Here is a 24,999-nt window from a genome sequence, read left to right as displayed (position 1 = left end):
AAGAATAGAAGAGAGATAATGAGACAGAAAAAGCATTACAAAAAATAATGGCCAAAATTTTCCCAAATTGGGTGAAAAACACAAACTTACACATCTAAGAAGTTCAGTGAACTAAAGGTAGGATAAACACAATAGAAAACCACATAGGCACATAATAGTCAAATTACTAAAATTCAAAGATAAAGAAAAAAAACTCAAAATTGGTTCAAACAAAAGATACATTGTAACATGTATATAGGAGAACACTGACACAAATGTCAGCTGACTTCTCATCAGAAACAACAGAGAGCAGAAAACAAGAGACTTATATGTTTAAAGCCATAAAAGAAAAAAACCCGTCAGTCAAAATGTTACAAACAAGACAATTATCCTTCAAAAATGAAGGTAACAAAGACATTTTCATATACCCAAACAGGAAGAGAATTCATAACCAACAGACTTGGAGACCAGGAGAAAAAAAAAGGCACTAAGGTAATTTCTTCGTGCTGAAGGAAGCTAAAGGAAAATGATGCCAAGTCAACTCTGATCTACAGGAAGAAATGTGGAGAACAGATATAATGTGGTAAATTTAAGACATGTATACTATTTCTTCTAATTTTAAAAGCCATGCCTGTTTAAAGCTAAAATTATTTTTTATTTATTTATTTTAAAGATTTTATTTATTCATTTGACAGAGAGAGACACAGCGAGAGAGGGAACATAAGCAGGGGGAGTGGAAGAGGGAGAAGCTGGCTTCCCACCGAGCAGGGAGCCCGATGCAGGGCCCGATCCCAGGACCCCGGGACCATGACCCGAGCCAAAGGCAGATGCTGAACAACTGAGCCACCCAGGTGCCCCTAAAATTATTTTTAATGTAAAAAGATATAACAATAATAGCACAAAGGAAAGAGGAGGTAACTGGAACTATACTTTCAAAAGTTTCTTATTTTGGGGGCGCTTGGGTGGCTCAGTTGTTTAAGCATCCAACTCTTGATTTCAGCTCAAGTCATGATCTCAAGGATTGTGAGTTCAAGCCCCATGTTGGGCTCCATGCTGGGCATGGAACCAACTTAAAAAAAAAGTTTCTTATTTTTTTTTTAAAGATTTTATTTATTTGACAAAGATAGAACACAAGTGGGGACAGTGGCAGGCAGAGGGAGAAGCAGGCTCCCCGCAGAGCAGGGTGAGCTTGATGCGGGGCTTGATCCCAGGACTCCAGGATCATGACCTGAGCCAAAGGCAGTTGCTTAACCAACTGAGCCACCCAGGTGCCCAAAAGTTTCTTATTTTTAAGTGAAGTAGTCAATGTTAATTTAATTCAATTGTGAAGAGATATAGTAATCCTTGGAGAAAAATCATTTTAATAAATACACAAAGGCATAGCTAAAAAGCCAATGGGAAAATTAAAATGGAATACTAAAAAGTATTTGATTGACTCAAATAAAGGTAGAAAAGTATGGCTGTGGGGGAGGGTTTTCCATTTTCTCTCTTGACTGACTGGTTCCTCCCTTGGAGTACACTTTAAAAAAACGTTGCTGTGCTTTACTTTTTTTTCGCTGTCCTGTAATTCTTTACTGTGGCAGTGAAAAGAACCAAGGCTTCTTTCTGTTTCCATCTCACTCTCGGTAACAAAGGGAAGGCTCATGCACTGTTGGTGGGAATGCAAACTAGGGCAGCACTTGTGGAAACAGTATGGAGTTTAAAATTTAAAAATAGAACCACTCTATGATCCAGTAACCGCACTGGGTTTTTACCCAAAGAATATGAAAACACTAATTCAAAACAATGCATGCACGCCTATGTTTACTGCAGCATTATTTATAGCAGCCAAACTATGGAAGCACCCCAAGTGGCCACTGATAAGATGAATGGATAAACAGGATGTGAGATACACACACACAGAGACACACACACACACACACAGAGAAACACACACACACACACACACACACACACAGGAATATTACTGAGCCATAAGAGAATGAAATCTTGCCAGTTCTAACAAGATGGATGGACCTAGAGAGTATAATAAGCAAAATAAGTCAGTCAGAGAAAGATAAATACTATATGATCTCACTCACATTTGATGGTTACCAGAGGGGAGGTGGATTGGGCGATGGGTGAACTAGGTGAAGGGGATTATGATGAGCACTGAGTACTGTATAGAACTGTTGAATCACTATATTATACAGATTCAAAGAAGCTAAAAGAATCTCACACAGATGAGTACTGAAAACACCACCACAATCATCAAATTGCTTAAAACCAAAGAGAAAGAGCAAATCTTGAAGACATCAGGAGAAAAAGGCACTTTAAGTAAATTGTGATAAATTAAAGGTGTATGCCATAAGCCCTAAAACAAGGTATGTCTCTGCATGATAGGAGGGGATTGCTAGTGAGATCTACTTTGGCCACTATTTTATACCTTTTACTAAATTGAATATTTTACTTATATAATTTAAACATAAAAACAAAAATTCCAAAACAACACCAACCTAAAAAGATACAGGATTTATTAAGAAAAAAGCTACACAGTAGAAAGGGGGAAAGACTGAGGAAGTTGTGTGTGTGTGTGTGTGTGTGTGTGTGTGTGTAACTGAAAGGCTGGTGAAGGAGTTCCCTCCAGCCCTAAGTTCTATGAGTAAGAGGGAGGCAAGATATTGGAGCCATTGTGACTCTGGTCAGCCTGGCAGAAAAGAAGCCTCTACACGGAAGGCACATTGAGGACAGGGATCAGGTCTGTTTTATTCACTGTTCTAAAATCAGCATCTAATTACAGGGCCAAGCAGGCAGAAAAATATGCATTGAAGGAAGGAAAAGAGGGAGGGGGGAGGGCTTGCTATCTGGCGGCAAGTGACAGAAGGGAGGGAGGGGTGGAGGTACAGAGAGAGAAAGGGAGGGGACAGGAATCAGAGGCAAAGAGCAGCAAGGGCCATGGGAAGCAGAAAGCCTTGATCTGGTGGGTGAAGCTGTACGAATGTCATTACCCAGAGCTGAGGAGGAGCAGGCTTCGGGGCTTGAACAGTGCTGGGGCAGGGGGGCCCCATCCTTTGAGGCTACAGGGGCACAGAAAAGGGCTAAACGAGTAACTGAGCGGGTCAAAGAAGGGCCAACTCTCTACAATCGTTTACAGTGTCACGGTGGGATTCAAAACCAATTTGAGCCCTTGGTCTCAAGAAGGGCACGGAGAGGTCCCCACGGTCCTGGTATCCATACGGGAGACTGTCATCTGGAGAGAAAGACAAGAAAAGAGGATCTCTGATTTGTGGCCTCCAAGATCAAGTGTTTGCCACATTCGAGATAGACGATACATATTTGTTGAAAGAATGAGTGATTCGCACAGATCTGTACTTCTGAAACAAATAACGCAACATATTTTAAGAAAAAAGAAAAAGAAGAAGATAGCAGGAGAGGAAGAATGAAGGGGAGTAAGTCAGAGGGGGAGACGAACCAGGAGAGATGATGGACTCTGAAAAACAAACTGAGGTTTCTGGAGGGGAGGAGGGTGGGGGGATGGGTTAGCCTGGTGATGGGCATTGAGGAGGGCACATTCTGCATGGAGCACTGGGTGTTATGAACAAACAATGAATCATGGAACAGTACACCAAAACAAAAAAAAAAAGAAGAAGCCCATTTTAGGCATCTATGCAATTATTTTAAGATATGTTTAGAATTTGCATTTAGTAGCAGGATTGGGTTATTAACCATACAACTTATCACCCCTAGTAATCATATTAACAGAAATAAAATGTCTAGAAACTTTAGGAAGTTGATTAGTAATCTACATTTCATACTAATTATGGGAGGCACATTATAGATTATAAATATACAAGATAAAAATCCGAGGTTACTAAGTGCAAAAAAATAAACTTTCACATATTTTGACAAGCAAAAAAAAAAAAAAAAAGAATGAGTGATTCGGCCAATGGGAAGAAACAGCACATGGTCCTGAGCAGTCAGGTTGCCAGGTAAGAAGGGACATCAGCCACCCTGCAATGACAGAGGGGGGCCCCTAGTGGGCCATCTTCCCCCAACCCTTCACCTTGCCCCCAAGGCCTCAAGTTCCCAAAAGCACTACCACAAACAAGCCCCACTGCAATTTTCATCCCAGTTCCTCCCATCCCTGAGTCTGCCTGGGGACTCCCCAAAGACCTAGGTGTCCCTCAACAAGTCCTTTTCCCCCTGATAACTCTGTTGGTCCAGTCAAGGGCCAGTGGCAGTCCAGCACCAGATCCAGGACTCCTGTGCAACTTTTGTTTTTCCCAAAGGATTTCACAGCCCTTTTTTCACTATCATATGTACGCTTAGATGATATTTAAATACTGCCACTTTGATTTCAGCCCTTGGCTCAAACAATGGAAGCATTAATTTTGCAAATAGTGCCAGCACCCGGATCTGGGATAGCTTTCCCAGGGCTTGAGGGTGGAGTATGCAGGGAAGAGCCAAATGCCAAGCCCTGTAAGGAATTTCCAGATTATAATTCCAGGGAGCTGATTATAGAGCTATGGTGAAATTTTTTTTTTTTTTTTTTTTTAAAGATTTATTTATTTATGTTGAGACAGTGAGAATGAGAGAGAGAGAGAGTACATGAGAGCGAGGAGAGTCAGAGGGAGAAGCAGGCCCCTCGCCGAGCAGGGAGCCCGATGCGGGACTCGATCCCGGGACTCCAGGATCATGACCTGAGCCGAAGGCAGTTGCTTAACCAACTGAGCCACCCAGGCGCCCCGAGCTATGGTGAAATTTAGTTAAAACCACCACCCACGGGGAAATCCATGATGCATTCTGGCCACGACCCCTTTTGTAACTTTTTAAGGAAAAAAAGAACCCTTCCCAGTCTCTCAGCTACTGACCCCAGGGCTCCTGAGAGCTACCTCCCTCACGATCAGGTAAAGGTCACCCAGGTGACATCTCAGACCCCACCTACCTTCATGGTCTGTCCTCAGAGAGCTTTGTTGGCTCCCTTCAGTCGGGATGGCACTTTGCCCAGCCTGGGAAACCCCAGGGTAATGAAAGCCCTACAGATGTTGACTCTTCCATTCTGGAAATAGTCTAGGATTGGAAAGTGAAACAGACATAATGAGGCTCGCCAGGCCCTGCCTTCCCACAGGTCAGGAGCGTGCACACCCTCTGGGCCACTGGCAGCCTGGACAATGCCAGTTCCCAGGCCCGAGGAGGTGGCTGAAATCGGGGGATTCCTGGATGCTTGGCTCATACCTGCGAGTACTGACAGGATCCCCCTCTCCTCCCAGGGATGGACTGTGCTGCCCGGGGAAGGTTGCGTCCTACCCTGTAGCCCCTCCAGCCCCACCCATATGGCCCCGTGACCATTTTCCCAATCCTTCCCGAAAGGCAGCCCACATTGCCTTCACCACCCACAAAACTTTCTTTGCTCCCTTTCAGCTCAAATTTAGGCCTCTCAGCAAGAAAGCCTGAGGAACTGGGGAGTGTCAGGGATTAGAACTGAGGTGGGAAGGAGGTGAAGTAAAATTGGGAAGGGGAGAGGAAGGAGAAAGGGAAAAGCAGGGACAAAAGTGGAGGAAGCAAAGGGGAGGAGAGGCAGAGAGGGAGGAAACCCAGTGGAGTGAGGGGGCAAAGGCTGTGATGCCCCTTGAGGTTAAGGTTAGGCCCTTGTGCCTTGCTCTTCACCTCTCCGGGGCCGCCAATTCACAGCTCACCTAGAGCCAGACCCCAAAGTACTTCCCGATGCGCAGCAGGGTCTCTACTGGAAGCCCAGCAGGAAGGGGAGGGACAGCAACAGCACCACCGGGGGCAGCAGGAGCAGCAGTTGGGGGAAGCCAGGTCCCATTGTGCCTGAAGGACCAGGGCGCAGAAGAAGATAGGGCAGAGCCACCGGCACACAGGCCCTGAGTATAGGGCTTTACAACCCCAGCTGGGAGGGGCCGCCGATGGGAGCAGGGGCAAAGGGTTGCACGTCCACCACAGAAGGAGCAAGAGTGGCCGGTGGGAGCCCAGGCTTCCTGCGTGCCTTGCAGGGGCGGGGCACACCACCACGTGGTTTCTCATCCTTAGGCCACTTGCCTGAGTATGCTGTGAGCCCAGACTGAAATCTCCTTTCTCGGAAATGGATACGTGTCTTGACTGTTGCAAAAACAAACAAACAACAACAAAAAAAACCCCACTATAGTGAACATCCCCTTTGACAAAACAGCAGGCTAACAACAAGGGGTTCCCCCTAGCAGCCCTAGCAAGGGCTAGCCACAAAAATTTTCCCCACCCCACGACAGCAGTACTCACCGCCTGAACCTGAACCTGGAACTAGCCCTCAGCCTGTAAGCTGTAAGAGGGCTCCAGCCTTAGCTGGTGCCGCCCTCTGCAGGGTTCTGTTGCCACAATAACACCTGTGTTTGCCATAGAGCTGCCATCTCCCTCTCTCCTTCACCCCGCACTATGGGGGTTAACCCAACATTTTGGTGCCAAACCTCTGGGCACGGGGCTCCAGCTGTGCAGGAGAAACCCATCCTGCACCCTGAGAAGCGGCGGGCAGCAGCGGCCCGCCCCGGGCTAACTCTCCCGTCTCGCTTCTGACCCTGTCTTGGCCTAGACTTCCCCCTCCTGTTGCTTTCTCTTCTCTTCCCTTGGGCTCCAGCAGGGGCCACTTCCCATTGCTGGACATCACATCCAACAGCAGCCGTCTTCATACAGGTGAGTTTTCCCATTTCTCCTTCCCCCGAACCCTCTCATATTTTCTGTCTGCCAGGCATCCGGGCTCTGACACCGGCGTGCCCTCAGGGGATGCCCTCTGAGCCCTCCTTGCTCCTTCCTTCAAAAAATAGCAGAAGTCTGTGGGGATGCCCCTCTCATCTAATATTTTTCATTTCTTTGGGGACTGGAACCCTCATTCTCTCAGCCTCCATCATGGGTCAGACCCCCTTAAAGTCCCCTTGCAACCTTCCTCTTGGGTGTCTTATCCATAATATCCTTGGGCCTGACCTCCAGCATTAAGCCAAAAACATCTCATTTTCGATTGCAATATGGCCTGGCCTCAGTATAAACTAGATAATGATAATCGCTGGCCAAAAAATGGCACTTCTAATTTCCAAATATAGCGTGACCTCAGAAACTTCCTCCAACACAATAGAAAATGGTCTGACTGAGGTCCCTTATATCCAGGCCTTTGTCCACCTCTAATCTAAACCCGCTCTCTGTCAACCCTATTGCCCTGCCAAGTCCGTCTCCTCAAAAGAAAACCCCACTCCTGCCCCTCTCCCCTCCCAAAAAAACCTTCCGCCTGCAATTTCAGGCAGACGCATAGCCCCCATTACCACCTCCTACTTCTCTGCGCCTGTCTCCAGCCCATCCCTCGGTGCCTCCTCCCCCACCCCCCTCAAAAAAAAAAACCTCATGCCCCTGCCAACATGTTCCCCTCCTCAGGGAGGTGGCAGGGGCCAAAGGCACTGTCCGCGTTCATATGCCATTCTCCCTCACTGACCTTTCCCAAATTCAAAAGTGCTTAGGCTCCTTCGTCACCAGCCCTACCACCTTCTGAAAAGAACTCCTATGCATCAAGCAGTCCTGTAATCTTACCTACTACATCTACGTCACCCTCGTCCACGCTCTCCCCCAAGGACGGGGAACACATCTGGGCAGCAGCTCAAATTCATGCAGACACCCTCTAGCAACAGGATGCCCCCCACAACCCCATTGGCACCGTCGCTGTCCCCAGAATTGATCCCAAATGGGACTACCTGCCCAATACACCCGATAAACAGAGGAGGGGCCACATCATTATCTACCTCCTGGCTGGTATGGATAACACCGACCTCAAGGCCGTCAATTATAAAAAGATAAAAAAAAGTCGCCCAGGGCCCTGATGAAAAACCTGCCCCCTTCTACTCCTGGCTTTCAAAAGCTGTAACGAAATATACTACTCTCACTGCCAACACAGACAAGGAAAGGATCTATCTTCACTTACACTTCACTTCACAGTTGGCCCCAAATATCCGTAAAAACCCCCCAAATTGGAAGATGGCCCACAAACCCCACAACGAGATTTAATTAAGGTGCCCTTTACGGTGTTTGATAATAGAGAGGAGGAGCAAAAAACCCCAAAACCTCAAAAGAGATCAGGTAAAATATCAGACACTGGTAGCTGTCATCAGGCAAGTCTCCCAGGGTCCTCAAAAACCTAATGCCCCACACATAACCCCACCAGGACCACGCTTTAAATACAGCCAGCAGGGCCACCAGGCAAGAGCTTGCCCCAACCCCAAACCACCACCAAAGCCTTGCCCTATCTGTGGCAAAAAGGGGCACTGGAAGTTGGATTGTACTCTGCGAGACTGTTTCCCATCCAGCCACTTCCAACCCCAACCAACCCCCTAACCCAAACCTAGGCCTGGTGAACCTACTGGGTCTGCCACCAAAGACTGACAGGGCTCGGGGTCTGTTGCCCCCACCACCATCACTGCCTCAAGACTCAGGGTAATGCTGTCAGTATCTGGTAAGCCCATCTCTTTCTTACTGGACACAGGGGCAACATTCTTAGTCTTACCAGAGTTTTCTAGCCCCCTCCATAGCTCCTCCATCTCTACCGTTGGGGTGGATACCCTCCACACATAAACGACTGGCCCTTTACTCTGCAACCTGTTTGACACTCCCTTCATTCATTCCTTTTTAGCTACCCCACAATGCCCCACTGCAATCTTAGGGAGAGACATCCTAAGCAAATTCCAGGCCTCCCTCCAATGTGCACCCTTCAATTCAACCCCCTTCATCCTACTTTGCCACCTAGATGCTTCTCCCTCCCCTCTATCTCCTCTATCCACCCTCCTCCCCCAAGTGGATCCTCCCATATACAGTGGAACCCACTGTAGCCACTCACCATACGCCTGTCACAATCAAACTCCAAAATCCCTCACTCTGTTTCATCAGCCACAACATCCACTAAGTCCTGCAGGTCTTCAGGGATTAAAGCTCATTATTTCCAAATTCCTTCAGACTCACATCCTAAAACCCACCAAATCCCCCTACAACACTCCTATGCTAGCTGCTGTCAAAAAATCAGACAAGTCCTATTGCCTTGTCCAAGACCTCCAAATTGTTAATCAGGCTGTAATTCCTATTTACCCCATTGTGCCTAATCCCTACACCCTGCTCTCCCACATCCCCCATCCACCACTTGTTTTTTTCAGTGCTCAACCTAAAAGATGCATTTTTTTACAATTCCCCTAGACCCCATCGGCCAGGATCTTTTCTCCTTTGCATGGACTGACCCTCCAAAACTGCCTAACACCAAATCTCCTAACTGCCCACGCTGAGAGAACATACACTTTTTTTAAAAATTTTTTTAATTAAAAGATTTTATTTATCTATTTGACAGAGAGAGATCACAAGCAGGGGGAGTGGCAGGCAGAGGGAGAGAAGCAGGCTCCCCATGGAGCAGGGAGCCTAACGCAGGGCTCAATCCCAGGACCCTGGGATCATGACCTAAGCCGAAGGCAGTCACTTAACCAACTGAGCCACCCAGGAGCCCCAGAACATACACTTTCCTACAAGAGGAGTGCTGCTTTTATATCAGTAAGACCAGACAGGTCATTACTCACCTAAGTAACTCAAAGAACCTCTCCTCAATGGAAGGGGTTCACGGATGGTGGGCCTTATTATGCAGCCAACAGTTATGCTGGCTATGGCCCCTCTTGCCTTTTTCTGCATAATTCTGTTGTTGGGAGTTTCTTGCATACTTAACATCCTATCTAGCTTATCTCCCAAGAACTAAATTCCTTTTAACAGACAGCCATCCAAAAACACATGGTCAGCATCTCCCTCCCGTGCCAAATGAGATATCTTCTAAGCCAGAAAAACACCATAACTTCAATGCCCCCACTAAGCAGGAAGCAGCCAGATGACTCACATTGCCCTCAACAACCGAATCCCATTTCTTTTTTTAAGGAAAACGGACTGAAAGGTTAGCCAAAGGCACGCCATTTTCTACCAGCTGCCACCTCAGGTGACTGGACTGGAAAATTACCACCTAAACCCGGGGCCCATAGTACATCCTGTTTGACAAAAAAACAGTTTAACTGCAAAGCAGTCCTCCTTAGCAACTCTAGCCATGGCTAGCTGCAAAAATTTTTCCCACCCCAAGACAGCAGTTCTCACCTCCTCAACGGGAACCTATAACTACCCCTAAGCCTGTAAGCAACACGGGCTCCAGCCTTAGCTGGTGATGCCCTCTGCAGGTCTCTGTTGCCACAATAACACCTGAGTTTGCTATAGAGCTGTTGTCTCCCTCTCTCTTCACCCCTCATCACGGGGGTTAACCTAACACGACCTAGCAATTACACTACTAGGTATTTACCCAAAGGATACAAAAATACCGATGTGAAAGGACACATGCACCCCAATGTTTATGGCAGCATTATCAAATAGCTAAATTATGGACAGAGCCCAAACGTCCATCAACTGATGGAGTAAGATGTGGTGTGTGTGTGTGTATATATATGCACACCCACACAACGGAATGTTACTCAGCCACCAAAAACAATGAACAATCTTGCCATTTGCAATGATGTGGATGGAGCTAGAGTGTACTATGCTAAGCGAAATAAATCAGAGAAAGACAAATACCATATGATTTCACTCATGTGGAATTCAAGAAACAAAACAGATGAAAATAGAGGAAGGGAGAAAAAAGAAGAGAGGGAGGCAAACCATAAGAGACTCAACTATAGAGAACAAACAGGGTTGCTAGAAAGGAGGTGGTTGGGGGAAGGGCTAAATGGGTGATGGAGATTAAGGAGGGCACTTGTTTTGATGAGCACTGGGTATTATGTGCAAGTGATGAATCACTAAATTCTACTCCTGAAATCAGTATTATACTATATGTTAACTAAAATTTATATAAAAACTCGAAACAAAAAAGAAATCTACATTAACAACCATCATAATTAAATGTCTAAAAACTAAAAACAGGGCGCCTGGGTGGCTCAGTTGGTTAAGCGACTGCCTTCGGCTCAGGTCATGATCCTGGAGTCCCGGGATCGAGTCCCACATCGGGCTCCCTGCTCAGCAGGGAGTCTGCTTCTCCCTCTGACCCTCTTCCCTCTCGTGCTCTCTATCTCTCATTGTCTCTCTCTCAAATAAATAAATAAATAAAATCTTAAAAAAAAAAAACTAAAAACAAAGAAAAAATATTTTAAATTTTTTTATTTTTAATTGAAGTATAATTGACATGCAATCTTATATTAGTTTCAGGTGTAAACAGTGATTTGAAAATTATATAGATTATGAAATGCTCACCACAGTAAGTACAGCTACCATCTGTCAGCATAGTTATTAAATTATTGACTATATTCCCTATACTGTACTTTCATCCCTGTGATTTATTCATAGCTGGAAGTTTTGTACCTCTTCACCCCCTTTACCTATTTCTCCCATTCCCCCACCCTTCTCTCCTCTGGCAACCACCAGTTTCTTCTGTATTTTTGAGTCTGTTTCTGGGCTTTTTTTGTTTTTTTACTTTCCACATATAAGCAAAATCATATATTTGTCTTCTTCTGACTTATTTCATTTAGTGCAATACCCATAAAGGTCCATCTGTATTGTCACAAATGGCAAATTTTCTTTTTTTTATGGTTGAGTAATATTCCAACACACACACACACACACACACACACATACCCCTTATCTTCTTTATCCATTCATGTATCAATAGACATTAAGTTGCTTCCATATCTTGACTATTGTAAATAAAGCTACAATAAACATAAGATGAATATATCTTTTTGAATTAGGGTTTGGGGGGGTTGGTAAATACTCTGAAGTGGAATTACTGGATTGTATGGTATTCCTATTTCTAATTTTTTGAGGAACCTCCATATTCAAAGAAAAAAAATATTAAAAACAGCCAGAGAAAAATGAAGCCTTATGTATAGGGAGAAAACAATTAGAACTCCACTTTTGCACATGATTCGAAAGATAAATGCATAAAAATAATTGTAAATCTATGTTAGATGTAATTTGTGACATCAGTAAAATAAAATGGGGAAGGGAAGAAGCAAAGCTGTGGAGGACTAGAGTCCTTTCATGACAAAATTAAGATGGTGTTAATTTTAAATATATTGTTATAACTCTAGGATGGTAAGAATGTAAAATGGTACAGCCACTATGGCAAACAATATGGAGTTATCTCAAAAAATTAAAATAGATTTACCATATAACCAGCAATTCCACTTCTAGGTATATGCCCAGAAGAACTGAAAGCAGAGACTCAAATAGATTATTTGTACACCCATGTTCACAGCAGCATTATTCACAATAGCCAACAAGTACAAACAGTTCAAATGTCCATCAAAGGATAAATGGATAAACAAAATGTGTATTATAAATACAATGGAATATTATGCAGCTTTTAAAAGGAATGAAATCTGATACATGCTAAAATATGGGTGAACCATGAAGACAAATGCTGAGTGAAATGACCCAGACACAAAAGGACTAATATTATATGATTCTATAATATGGAGGACTAGAAGTTTTCAAATTCATAGAAATAGACAGTAGAATGGTGGGTGCCAGGAGCTGGTGGGAGAGGGTAAATGAGGAGTTACTGTTTCATAGGTACAAGAGTTTCAGTGCAGGAAGATGAACAAGTTCTGAGAATGGATGATGGTGATAATTACACAACAGTGTGAATATACTGAACACTATTGAACCGGCACTTAAAAATAATTAAAATGATAAATTTTATGTTGTATACATTTTACCACAATTAAAACTAAAACCCAGGGGCGCCTGGGTGGCTCAGTCGTTAAGCATCTGCCTTCGGCTCAGGTCATGATCCCAGGGTTCTGGGATCGAGCCCTGCGTCAGCCTCCCTGCTCGGCGGGGAGCCTGCTTCTCCCTCTCCCACTCACCCTGCTTGTGTTCCCTCTCTCTCTGTGTCTCTCTCTGTCAAATAAATAAATAAAATTTATAAAAAAAACAAAACAAAACAAAACTAAAACCCAGCAAATTTCTTTTTTTACATTCAGACAAGATTATTCTGAAATGTATATGAAAAAACAAAGGACTAGAATATCTAAACCAATTTTGAAGAAGATAAACTGGAAGGAATCAATCTACCAAATTCACAATATATATGCATAGTAATCAAGGCTGTGTGGTATTATTGGACAAACAGACAGACACAACAATGAAACAGAACAGAGAACTCAGAAAGAGACCTACAAATACACCCAACTGATGTTTTTACAAAGGTCTGAAACCAATTCAGTGGAGGAAAGATAACCTTTTCAGCATATAGCAATGGAACAACGAGATATTGAGAGGCAAAAAAAAAAAATTAAACTCAACCTAAGGCTCATACCTTACATAAAAATTAACTCAAAATGCATCACAGCCTTAAATGTAAAATGAAAAAACAAAAACTTTCAGGAATAATATAGGAAAAATCTTTGCGGTCTAAGTCTAGACAAAGGATTGTTAGACTCTGTGTTTAACAGATCCCAAAAATGTCATTTGTAAAATGAAATAATAACTGGACTTCATTGAAATTTAAAACTTTTGCTGTTTTCAAACCTGTTGAGAGGATGAAAAGGCAAGCTATGGAATGGGAGAGCACATTTGCAAACCACATATCCAACAAGGAACTAGTATCTAGGACATATAAAGAATTTCCAAAACCCAATATAAAAAATTCCAATTAGAATATGAATGAGATGTGACACCTGGGTGGCTCAGTCGGTTAAGTGTCTGCCTTTGGCTCAGGTCAAGATCCCAGGGTCCTGGGATCAAGTCCCATGTCTAGCTCCCTGCTTTGCAGGGAGTCTGTTTCTCCCCCTGCCCCTCCCCCCACTCGTTCTCTCAATCTCTCTCTCTCTCCCAAATAAATAAAATCGTTTTTAAAAGTGTCCTGTAAAACATAAGAACTGGAAATCTGAACACTGAATGGATATCAGGAGGAAAAGGATAATCTTTGCAATTAACCAATGTTAAACTGGATAGCCAAGTGGGGGGAAAAATGAGCCTTGACCTCTCCCCTCACACTATACACAAAATCCACTTTCAGGTGGATTATAGATCTAAACATGAAAGCCAATGCTATAAAGCTTTTAGAAAATAATATACAAGAAAATCTTCATGACCTTGAAGTACAGAATGAGTCCTTAATAGGAAACAAAGCTAGCCAGGAGAGATCTTAATGGAACTACATTAAAATTACAAACCTCCATGAAATTTGAAACAATAAGCCACAGAATGGGACAGTGTACATGCTATACATGCAACTGACAAAGAACTAGTATGCTGACTGTATAAACAACTGAAATCATTAAGAAAAAAAAACCAGAAAAATGGGGAAAAGACTGGGGGAGGCACATCATAAGATACTCAACCTTATTTAAACTTAGGTATGAGCAAATTAATACCAAACAAATATTACACCAGTAACTTGGCAAAAATTAGACTGACAGCATCAAATGGAGGGGAAAGTCTGAAATACTAGAAACACATATTCTGCTATTAAAATTCTGATACTTTAATAGATCATTCCAAACTGTTTTTCCAGCAATTGCATCCTCTTTCCATGGCAGTGTAAATTGGTACGATCACTTTTGAAACAGTTTGCCATTATTCTACTTAAGTTGAAGATATGCATATCCTAAAACCCATCCATTCCACTCATAGGTATACACACTAGTCTCCAGGACCTAGAGAATTCATGGACATGAACAACAATGTTCTTAGCAGGAGTGTTAATAATAGTGTCGGAGTGTTAATAATAGTGTCAAACTGTAAATAACGCAAACATCCATTAGCAGTAGAAAGCATACATAATTTTAGTGGTACGCTCATAAATGGCATCCTATACAGCAATTAAAATCAATGAATTCGATACATGCAAGCTATTCATGCTAATGAAAATAAAAAAGCAACACATAAAAATTACATACAGCATAATTTCATTTATATGAAGTTCTAAAATAGGCAAAAGTAAACTATGTCATTTAAAGATGCATAAATAGGGGCGCCTGGGTGGCTGAGTAGGTTAAGTGTCTGCCTTCAGCTCAGGTCGTGGTCCCGGGTCCTGGAATCGAGTCCCACATCAGACTCCCTCCTCAGCGGGGAGTCTGCTTCTCCCTCTGCCCCTACCCTGCTTGTGTTCGCTCTCACGCTCTCTCTCAAATAAATAAATAAAATCTTTTTTAAAAAATAAAATAAAGATGCATAAATAGCTGAGAAAACTAAAGGAAACCAAGGAGAGGATTATTATAAAAATAAATTTTATGATTACTTCTGGGGGAAAGGAGTGGGTTCTGAGTGGGAAGGGGTACAAGGGAAGGCTTGTGAGGGTCCAGAAATGATCTTTCTTCAACTGAGTTTGGTTAAACAGATTAACTTTACAACTGCTTGTTAAACCATACACATTGTAAGTATTTATATTTATCTCAACAATCATACCCACTTCATACACCACACTATGCATACACACAACGCAGCACGCGTTGACCTTTCCATCAAAATTTTAGCTGTTATCTTTGGGTAATAATTCCATTCCCCCCATTTTTGCATTTTGCAAATTTTCGTTGCTAAGCAAACATTACTTTTAATAATGGGAGTAAACACATTCTCCCAACAGTATAATGAACACTGCAGAAAAATTATGGCGGCTTGTTTATTGAATGCCTTTTGTGCAACACAAAATACTATACTCTTTATACACATTAACTCATTTAAGATTAAAAACAACTCTAAAATGTCGTTATTATCAGTCTCTTTACAGAGGCGGTTGCCAATGCTCATGTAATTATTACTGTGAGAGCTAATCTGTCCAAGTCTGAATGGAACTTCCCCCTCATTCTACACAAATTCCAATAGCTGAGAAAGTTTGTTTACTATCCATCTATTCACCTTCCCCTTAAAATATTCTGTAGCATTTTCTTCATCTGATATTTAATTTATTTGTTCAACAAATATTTACTTAGGGCCTACTATATTCCAGGTACTGTTCCACATACAAAATATACAAAGGGGCAGGAAGGGGCGGGGGAAGATATACAAAGGGAAAAAGAAATGAAGAAGTCTAAGTTTACATTTTGGTGTGGGAGACAGACTATAATTTCAGATAGTAATCAGTTCTATAAAGAAAACAAAACAGTGGGACAGTGATTGGGGAATATCCTCAGATATATTCTGAGGATAGACCGGATCAATGGAGTGTCTATTTCTTCATTAAACAACTATTCATTGCACGCTGTAATACATTAGGCACTCTTCTAGGTGCTGGGGACACAGAAGTGAACAGGACATATAGGATCCCTGACCTCAAGGAGCTTATATATTACACAGCAATGAGGGAAATGGACATTTAATAGGTAAATAAAAATATCTTATAATGTCAGATGGTGTTATGATGAAAAATAAAGAATGATAGAAGTGGGATAACATTTTAGATAAGTCAAGGAAAGACTCTGCATAATGGGTGACACAAGCAAGGACTTAAAGTGAAGCCCAAGCCGCATGAATGTTTGGGAGTAAAGCACTCCAGGGAGAGGGAACATCAAAGGAAAAGATCTTGAGATAAGAATGTGTCTGCTCATGTAAACATGAGAACAGCAAAGCAGATACAGCTAGGGCAGGATAATAAGTAAGAAGAGGGGCAGAGGAGGCCCAGGCGCTGGTAAGAGGGCAGATCCCGTAAAGCCAGGAGGTGAGAAAGAAAATTTTGAATTTTGTTTGAAGTGTGATGAAAAGCCATGAGACTCGAGAACAGGGGAAGGATAACTGATTTACATTTTAGAAAGATCATTCTGACTCTTTTTGAACTGTTGTAGGATAAGTAATATGAAAAGAGAGGTAACAGTGCCTTCAACTAGAGTGCTTCTAGTAGAGGTGTGAAGTAGGATAGATTGTGGATAAATGTGCTAAATGGAATAGGATTTGCTGAATTAAATGTACAATATGAAAACCAGGTCAAGGAGGATTCCTGGGGTTTTGGCTTAAGGAACTGGAGAGCTGAATGTAGCATTTACTGGGATTAGGAGAAACTAGGGAAGAACAGGTTGGAAGACAGGGACCAAAAGCTGGTTTTGGTCTCGTGTTCACTATTAGTCAAGTGGAAATGTCAGCTTGGCTGTGTCTGTAAAAGTCTAAAGCTCACAAGAGAGGTCAAAGCCTGAGATAACTTTGTTTTTGAGAGTTACTAGTCACAATTCTCAAGAACAAAATTTTTCGTATTTGAGAATTTACTGGCTCAATTCTTAGGAGTCACCTATTGCTTCAAATTTATTTCTCCTATGGATATACTGCAGTGAACACAATTTACCAGTATATACTAATAAGCGATAAACTCTAACCATAAAATTTCACATGTTCTTAGCTTCAGACTAAAATGATTAATTTTATAAATTACCAAGAAAAAGGAATACAGGTCCCAACCTAAAACATTCAAATATTAATATAAATTTTATCAGAAGAACAAAGTCTTAGTAAACCTAATAGTAAAAGAATTAGGATCAGATCTATTTCTATCACAGCTTCCTTACTTCTCCCTCCTCTTTTATTCCCTACTACCTAGAAGCTTGGTCACCAAGAAGTCCACAGAGTTAGCTATTCATTTTCAAAATAGAATTTATTTCTGTCATAAAGAATTAAAATATGGCTGTGAAAGTAGAAAATAATATAGAAAAATATTTAAAATGTGCAATAGTAATTTTACAGTAAAGGTAGTTAAGCACTAGAGTCCATGCTCAACTTCTACTTGAAAGACAAACCAGTATTTTATATATTATTCACTACAATGGAGAAAACATACCTACTTGCAATTTTAAGTAACAGTTATAATTCAAAAACAGATTTATGTACTTGGTAAGGCCCTTGTGAAAATATAAGTACAAATCATGGGGATATATTTTTTGAAGTTGGCTTCACTTTATAGACTGATAAATCTACTGTCCAAAAGTCACAGGATTGCTTTATTACTAATCCATCCATATAATTAAATCAACATAGGAAACACCTACTTTTTGGATGAAACCAAATGTTTTGTTACCAATGCGACAAGAATATTTTTCATTACACTGGTATAAAAGCTGGTAAGCTCATGTATCCCCAAAGCTTGGTTTCCATCACATGGGTCTTTAGACACTAAACACAGGATGAAGAAATATCTAATGAGTTCTATCCATCCGTTCCCCGAAGCTTTACTTACAATGAAGATATAGGTATTGTTTGTATGAAGAACATACAAAAAGAATTGGAAAATGTTTGGCTAGAGGGAAGACAACTCTTCAGAGACTATTGTTTGCAGTTTGCAGAATAGGATAATCTTCTCTAGGAAGAATAATGTCAACATAGCAGCACTATATTCACCAGGAATCCAGTGGATCTCTCATGTGGCAGGAAGCCAAACCTTCTGGCTGCTCACAACATCGCTCAGCTTCCCTTTAATCTTCAGGAAGTGTCTCTTGAATTCTAATCCATCACCCTATATTAGGAATAATACCCAAAAATAATATCAAAAAAGAGATTGCCATAAAATCAAACTCTCTTTAGTGGTAAGTAGAGACAATTATAGGTGGACATAGCTAAGGATGTCCACCTACAATTCTCTTCAGGTCCTCTTCTGAGGACCAAAAGTCTTAGAAGAAATAGCTACATAAGTAATTCCAACTTGCTTTTGGGCCCATCACAGTTCCCACCACACTGGGCTCAGAGAGCAGAAACAATGGCATCTTGTCTATTTCAAGCATTGTTATCTATGGACCTAAGTCACTGTTTTCCATAGGCACTAGGGGTTTGTAAACTAAAATTAAGCTACACAACTACACTGAAGTCTTGCCAAAATACTGTGGCAACAAAGCCAGTGATTCAGTTATGAGAAGAATTTCATTACACTAGGATCTTAATAATTTAATCCCATACTAAGCATCTAGACAATGGTAATGCAGCACATTTTCAATTTTAGAATGTGACTTGTTTCTCCAACCTCCTTTAGAGCCATACACAATCTCTCAGCAAACATATTTGGTCTTACATACCAAGGCCAAACTATAACCTCAGAATCAGTAATTTCTAAAGAAATAACCAGAAATGTGAATAAGACTCTATGTATACAAATACTAATCACAGACTTACATATGACAGATGAATGCTCATTAATTATATTGTACACTTGGACAAACATAATTGTTATTAAAAAGATATATATGGATTAAATAAGTTTAGAATGCTTTAAAATATTCAGGGTAATTACTGTTGGACAGTATAGTTTAGGGTTATTTTTATTTTATTTTTACTTATTTACATTTTCTACAAAAAACTTCTATAATAAGGAAAATGTCATTTGAAAAAACTATGTTTTAGAAGGATAATGACAAAAAATAAATGTTCAGAACACTGAATGAAATCAATGTTACCATATATTTACAAATGCCATGTATATACAAATATAATGCCATTCAAAAAAAAATCTCTACATATAAGAGCATTTCCATATAGCACATACTAAAGAAGTAGTAAGACTACCATAATGAAATACAGTATAAAATAGGTCTCTGTTCTCTCTGGATGATTAGATTAAACTTGATTCATATTTTCTCCTTTATATGTTTTCATATTTTTTAGGTTTCTACAGTGAACATGTAATACTTCTTTAATAACAGCAAAACAAAGTTAAAAAAACAAACAAACAGAAAACATGTTGTTATATGTACCTTAGAAAGCCGGAAGTCAACCAAGATCTTCTCATCCATTTCTACCAAATTTACTTTGAAAATCAGTTTATTGTTTCTCCTATCAGTTGTTGATACAGTAACCTAAGGCAATATAAATAAGTTTAGCCTCAATTACAAAAACATTTGTAATACTTCTCATTTCAAGGAATGACTAAAAAATACACTGGTATACCACTATTGTGCAAAACTGGAACCTCATGTTCTGGGAAAGTACAAGATGCTTAACACATACACTGCTGGTGGAAATGTACAATGGTGTAGCTGCTTTGGAAAACCACTTGGCAGCTCCTCAAAAAGTTAAACAGAGTTATTATACGCCTTAGCAATTCCATTAGCAGGTATATACGTAAGAAATTGAAAACATATTGTTATGGGTTGAATCGTATTCCCTCAAAATTCGTATGCTAAAGCCCTAACCCCTCAGAATATGACTGTATTTGAAGACTGGGTCTTTAAAGAGGTAACTGAGTTAAAATGAAACCACTAAGTGGGTCCTGATCCAATATGACTGGTATCTTTGTAAGAAAAAAAAAATTTAGGATACAGAGAGAGACAGATAACAGGTACCCATGTGCACGGAGCAAAGGCCATATAAGGAGGCAGCAAGAGGACAGCCATATGAAAGCCAAGAAAAGAGGTTTCAGAAGAAACCGAACCTGCCAGCACCTTGATCTTGGACTTCTGTCTCTAGAATTGTGAAAAAATAAATTTCTGCTGTTTAAGCACCCAGTCTATGGTATTTTGTTATGACAGCCCTGGCAAAGTTTGTACAAAAACTTGTACAAAAATGTTCATAGCAGCATTACTCATAATAGCCAAAAAGTAGAAACATCCCAAATGTCCATCAACAGGTAAATGGATAAATAAAATAGTCTTCTATCCACAAAATGGAAGATTATTCCCCATAAAAAGGAATGAAATACTGATAAATGTAAACAATGCGGATTAACCCTGAAAACATTATGGTAAGTTAGAGAAGACAGACACAAAAAGCCATTTATATGATATTATATAATTCCATTTATATGAAATATCCAGAATAGGCAGTCCACAGAGACAGAAAGTAAATCAGTGGCTGCCAGGAAAGGGAGGAGTGACTGTTAATTGGTATAGTTTATTTCTGAGGCAATGGGAGGTTCTAGAATTAAATGATGATGGTAGCACAATCTTGTGAATATACCAAAACCACTAAATTATACACTTTAAAATGGTTAAAGTGATGATTTTTAGGTTACGTGAATTTCATCTCAGTAAACCTACCTGATTAAAAGAATAAATAAATTACCTACACAAGTGAGAGGAAAATCAGGCTGGCCTCAGATTTCTGCACAGTAACAATTTCCCCCAACTTTTAATTTTGAAAGCTTACAAATCTACAAAAAAAACCCTGAAAGAATCTACAATAATAACTATATACCCTTCACTGGTCTTATCAACCTAGATAAGTATATGTTTACTTGTCTTTTTTTATGTGGTTGTCTTTTTTTTTTTTTAGTTTTTCAACCAAGCTATAGAAGACAAACACTTCCACATGTTTCTCCTATGAACAAAGACATTCTCCTACAAACCACAATATTATAACACTCAAGAAATTTGGCACTTATACAGAAACATTATCTAATATAAAACCATATTCAAATTTCCCCAATTATCCCAATAACAGCCTTTATAGCTTTCTTTTCTTTAAATCCATGATTTAGTGAAAGATCATGCATTACATTATTTATCAGTTTTCTTTAATACATAATATTCACCTCTAATTGTTTTTTATGACATCAGATTTTTGAAAAGCCTAAAGACAGATTAGAATTTCAATGTTACAAATATGCTATAATAATATAAACAACAAAAACTGGTAGGTGGGAGCAGGGGAGATGGAAGAAATATGGGACTGTTAATGTATTCATCTTTCATAGAAGGGTACCTTTGTTACTGTTACAATTTAAGTATATATAGTTTTTAAAAACAATGATTTGCCTCTCGATATTTTTAATAACCTTTAAGAAGACTTTCAATATTATTTCTTAAGGTAAAGAACATTTTACTTAAGTCTTTTCAATCTCAATTGCTTCTTTTTAAGATTTTTTTTTTTTTTTTTGGTCAGAGAGAGCGAGCGAGAGGAAGAGGAAGAGAGAGAGAGAGTACACAAGCAGGGGGAACAGCAGGCAGAGGGAGAAGCAGGCTCCCTGCTGAGCAAGGAACCCGATGCAGGAAGCAATCCCAGGACCCTAGGATCATGACCTGAGCCAAAGGCAGACACCTAAGCGACTGAGCCACCCAGGCATCCCCCAATTGTTTCTTTTTCAAAAATATACTGATAATGATCGTTTTTTACTTAAATATTTACATTTTTCTTTAGGAAAATCAATGAAACATACCTGATTCATACAACTCTTTTTCCACTGATAGCCCAATTTCTCACAAGTCTCTTTCAGGCATTGATAAGATTTGTCTGCATCCAATTTGGTAAAAAATCGTGTCATCCTTTTAACCAAGCGCTGCCAAGGGTTCTACATGTCAAAGAGAGGAAACCTGAATAAATTTGGTATTACCAAAAGCAGTCATATCATAGCTATTCGGTCTGAAAATTCTTTTATGTGACTTAAGATTCTTATACAGGAAAGCATCCTCTAATTCTCTCCTCCTTGTTAAAAAAAAAAAATCTGTATACACTAAAGTGTTAATACTATATTTCTAAGATTTATACATTTAAAAAAAGGTTATGACAAAAACTAGAGGTTTTTCATCACTTACTTGAAAAAACTAAATTCCCTTACCTGTGAGGATCCTGGGGTGCCAAGTAACTGACTATTCAGGAGCATATGATCAGGACATGTGGGTTGGGAAAAACTGATCCCTTGTACCAATTTATCAATATATGAAGGGCTGGTGTCCCATAAAGAAAGACCTGTCCGTGGTTCTGGCTGGGAACTGGAGTACTTCACATTTTCTTCACTGGAGCATTAAGATATGGGAAAAAAATATATCTTCAGATAAAATCAATCAGGCCTTTCTTATATGACATTACCATTCTCACACTGATAAAAATCACATTCATTATTAAGAAAAAATCTATACATGCATTCCTTCTTATGGGAACATTACATTCAACAACTATTTGATCTTTATTGATTAATCTTACCTAGAGGCACTGTTCACTGGAGAGAAGTCCAAATTGGATTGAATGTGTTTAGAAAAGCCACTAGGAGACTCTGATACACCACTTGAAGTGACTCGGGGCCTCTTTGCCCCTAAAAAAGAAAACATAAATACAAATGTTTTAAAACCACATCTAAATCCATTTATCCAAAACAAAATAGTTATATGACAAATAGTGGCTCCTTGTACATGATTACATAAGAAATGTGGTCATTATAAACTTAGGAGGACTCACTTGTCAAATTACACATTTCACAAATCCTGACTTGTAAGTATGTTCCAAGTGTGGGGTTTCACATAAAGGTCATTATTTTAATGGTACCATTTATAGTAACAGACAATGGTCTATGAAGACAAAGAGACCTAGCTAAAAAAATCAAAACTTTTTAAAATAAAAAATAATTTATGATAATGGCAATAAACATTATCAATCTACTCTATCCAACATTCTTTGCTCCCCTGAAAAAGGCACCAAGAATAATTATTATATAGAAAATGATGCCACTATAAATTCATGGTTACTATCCTTAGCTGGATCCTCAACACTGACAGTTAGTCCTATGTTTCTCTAGTCAGTTTCCTCTCCCTTTCTCCAAATGATTACTTCAAAACTTCTATACTCTTGTGAAATTTCCACAACTACCCACCCTTCCTTCCCTTCCATGCTCCTATCCAATGCCCATCCCTCTACTTGTATGTGAGCCCCATACCCTCCTTTCTCTTCAGGGGTCTTGATGCTCCTTCATTCCTTCTCTCTTAGACCTTCAGCCTTTTCCTATCAACTGGAACTGTCTCAAAACCATTTACACACACTTTTATTTAGCCAAACATTTTATTTATTAATTCATTTATCCAAATATTTTATTAAAGCTACTATGCATCAGGCAGTAAGATGAAAGAACAGCATACTGGTATGTTAATGAGAAAGCAGGAGAGAGAGAAAAATTAATGATACAGGACAAAGACAAAAGAATTGCTAGACAATGTCCCTGAGTAAGCAAAGGAGAACTGGGCATCGTGCACAAGACAGAGTTGGCTTATATCTGGAGCAGACAATTTATTCCTAGCAACTGAGGAGAAAGCAGAGTATACGAGCACAGAGGCAGCTGGTTAGGTGAATAGAAATGGTGATGGGAGCTTGTGGAAGTTTCCTTATGATTGTTTCTACTTCTCAGTGAAGCAGGAAGTACTGTCACCAACTGAGAGTGAGGATGGGGAAGGAGGTATTAGAAGTTGAAGAAAAAAGAAAAGTCATACAAATGTGATTTAGGAGAGTGAGGTTGTGAAAGAAGTAAAGAAAGGCATTATAATTGCCTGGCAGAATTAAGGGCTCACTTGAGATTAGTGAGCCTGAATTTAAAGTGAACACTGTCATATATTTTGGTCCAAATGTGATCAGCTATGCAGGTGTTAAATGTAGAGTAGGCAGAAGACTGGATTAAACTTGGGTTAGGTTTTGACCAGTAAGCATGATGAAGAGAGAATAGGGCCGGAAAGCTGAAGCTGAATGTAAAGAAGACATTATAATGACTGACCTTGGGATTTAAAGTAGTGAGGATGGAAATGAGGACCTAGGGAGGGGGCAGATAAGAGATAGTGAAAAGGAAGTAGAATTAGTGGATTACATATCCAAGTAGGGTCAAAGGATTGCTGGAGTCAGGGTACTAGAGGAGGAAACCAGAAAAAAATATACCAGTAATCAAAGCAGGATGCTTGAAGAGATCACTAGAGGAGAGAGGGTCAAGGAAATATAAGATCAAGATATTGGAAGAATCATCCAAATGAATATTTAAATCACCAAGAACCATGACAAAATGTACATCAAGAGTCATGTTGGAGAGAGTGACAATGTGGCAGGAATTTTAATTGGGGGTTCAGAAGCTGACTGTAACAAGGATGGAACTGTGGGTGGTAATCTGATAATATGAGATTCAAAGTGAAGAGGGGGAGAAATGTGGGAAAAGGGGGAAAAGTGGCAATGAAGAACAAAAAGGATGTCTGCCCCACCCCGTGTTTCAAGGGTAGGAGCATGTGGGAAAGAAAACATCTACCACTGGAGAGGAAGCCTGTGTTCTCAGAAGAGTTGGATTCCTATTAGAACAGAGTGAAAGGTAAAAGACACATTCAGAGAAGAGTTAAAAACTCCTCATTCATCTCTAGCCATTGT

General features: G+C 40.3%; 1 protein-coding gene across 6 annotated transcripts in view; it reads right to left on the bottom strand.

Moving 5' to 3' along the window:
• Nucleotides 1-24,999, bottom strand: part of CHEK1 (checkpoint kinase 1) — a 61,791-nt gene that overhangs the window by 15,796 nt on the left and 20,996 nt on the right. For 3 of the 6 annotated variants that reach the window (XR_012381546.1, XM_073903934.1, XM_073903935.1), the window contains exons 8-12: nt 22,816-22,924; nt 22,451-22,628; nt 22,052-22,183; nt 19,653-19,754; nt 18,310-18,424 (exon numbers count right to left, since the gene is read on the bottom strand). Coding sequence is in view for 4 of the 6 variants with exons in the window: in XM_073903934.1 (XP_073760035.1) it covers nt 18,329-18,424; nt 19,653-19,754; nt 22,052-22,183; nt 22,451-22,628; nt 22,816-22,924 (617 nt within the window). In the remaining 2 variants the exon portion in view is untranslated. Of the gene's footprint in view, nt 1-2,473; nt 3,209-4,903; nt 5,029-14,410; nt 18,425-19,652; nt 19,755-22,051; nt 22,184-22,450; nt 22,629-22,815; nt 22,925-24,999 lie in introns of those variants that run through there. The other 3 variants (XM_025894015.2, XM_025894016.2, XR_012381545.1) reach the window with 2 other exon arrangements.

Source organism: Callorhinus ursinus, unplaced genomic scaffold, assembly GCF_003265705.2.
Source record: "Callorhinus ursinus isolate GAN/ISIS: 27379988/994484 unplaced genomic scaffold, GSC_fseal_2.0 scaffold19, whole genome shotgun sequence".
In the NCBI taxonomy this organism is placed as follows: domain Eukaryota; kingdom Metazoa; phylum Chordata; class Mammalia; order Carnivora; family Otariidae; genus Callorhinus; species Callorhinus ursinus.
The sequence above is the reverse complement of the archived record's forward strand: the minus strand, read 5'-3'. Positions and strand labels throughout refer to the sequence as shown.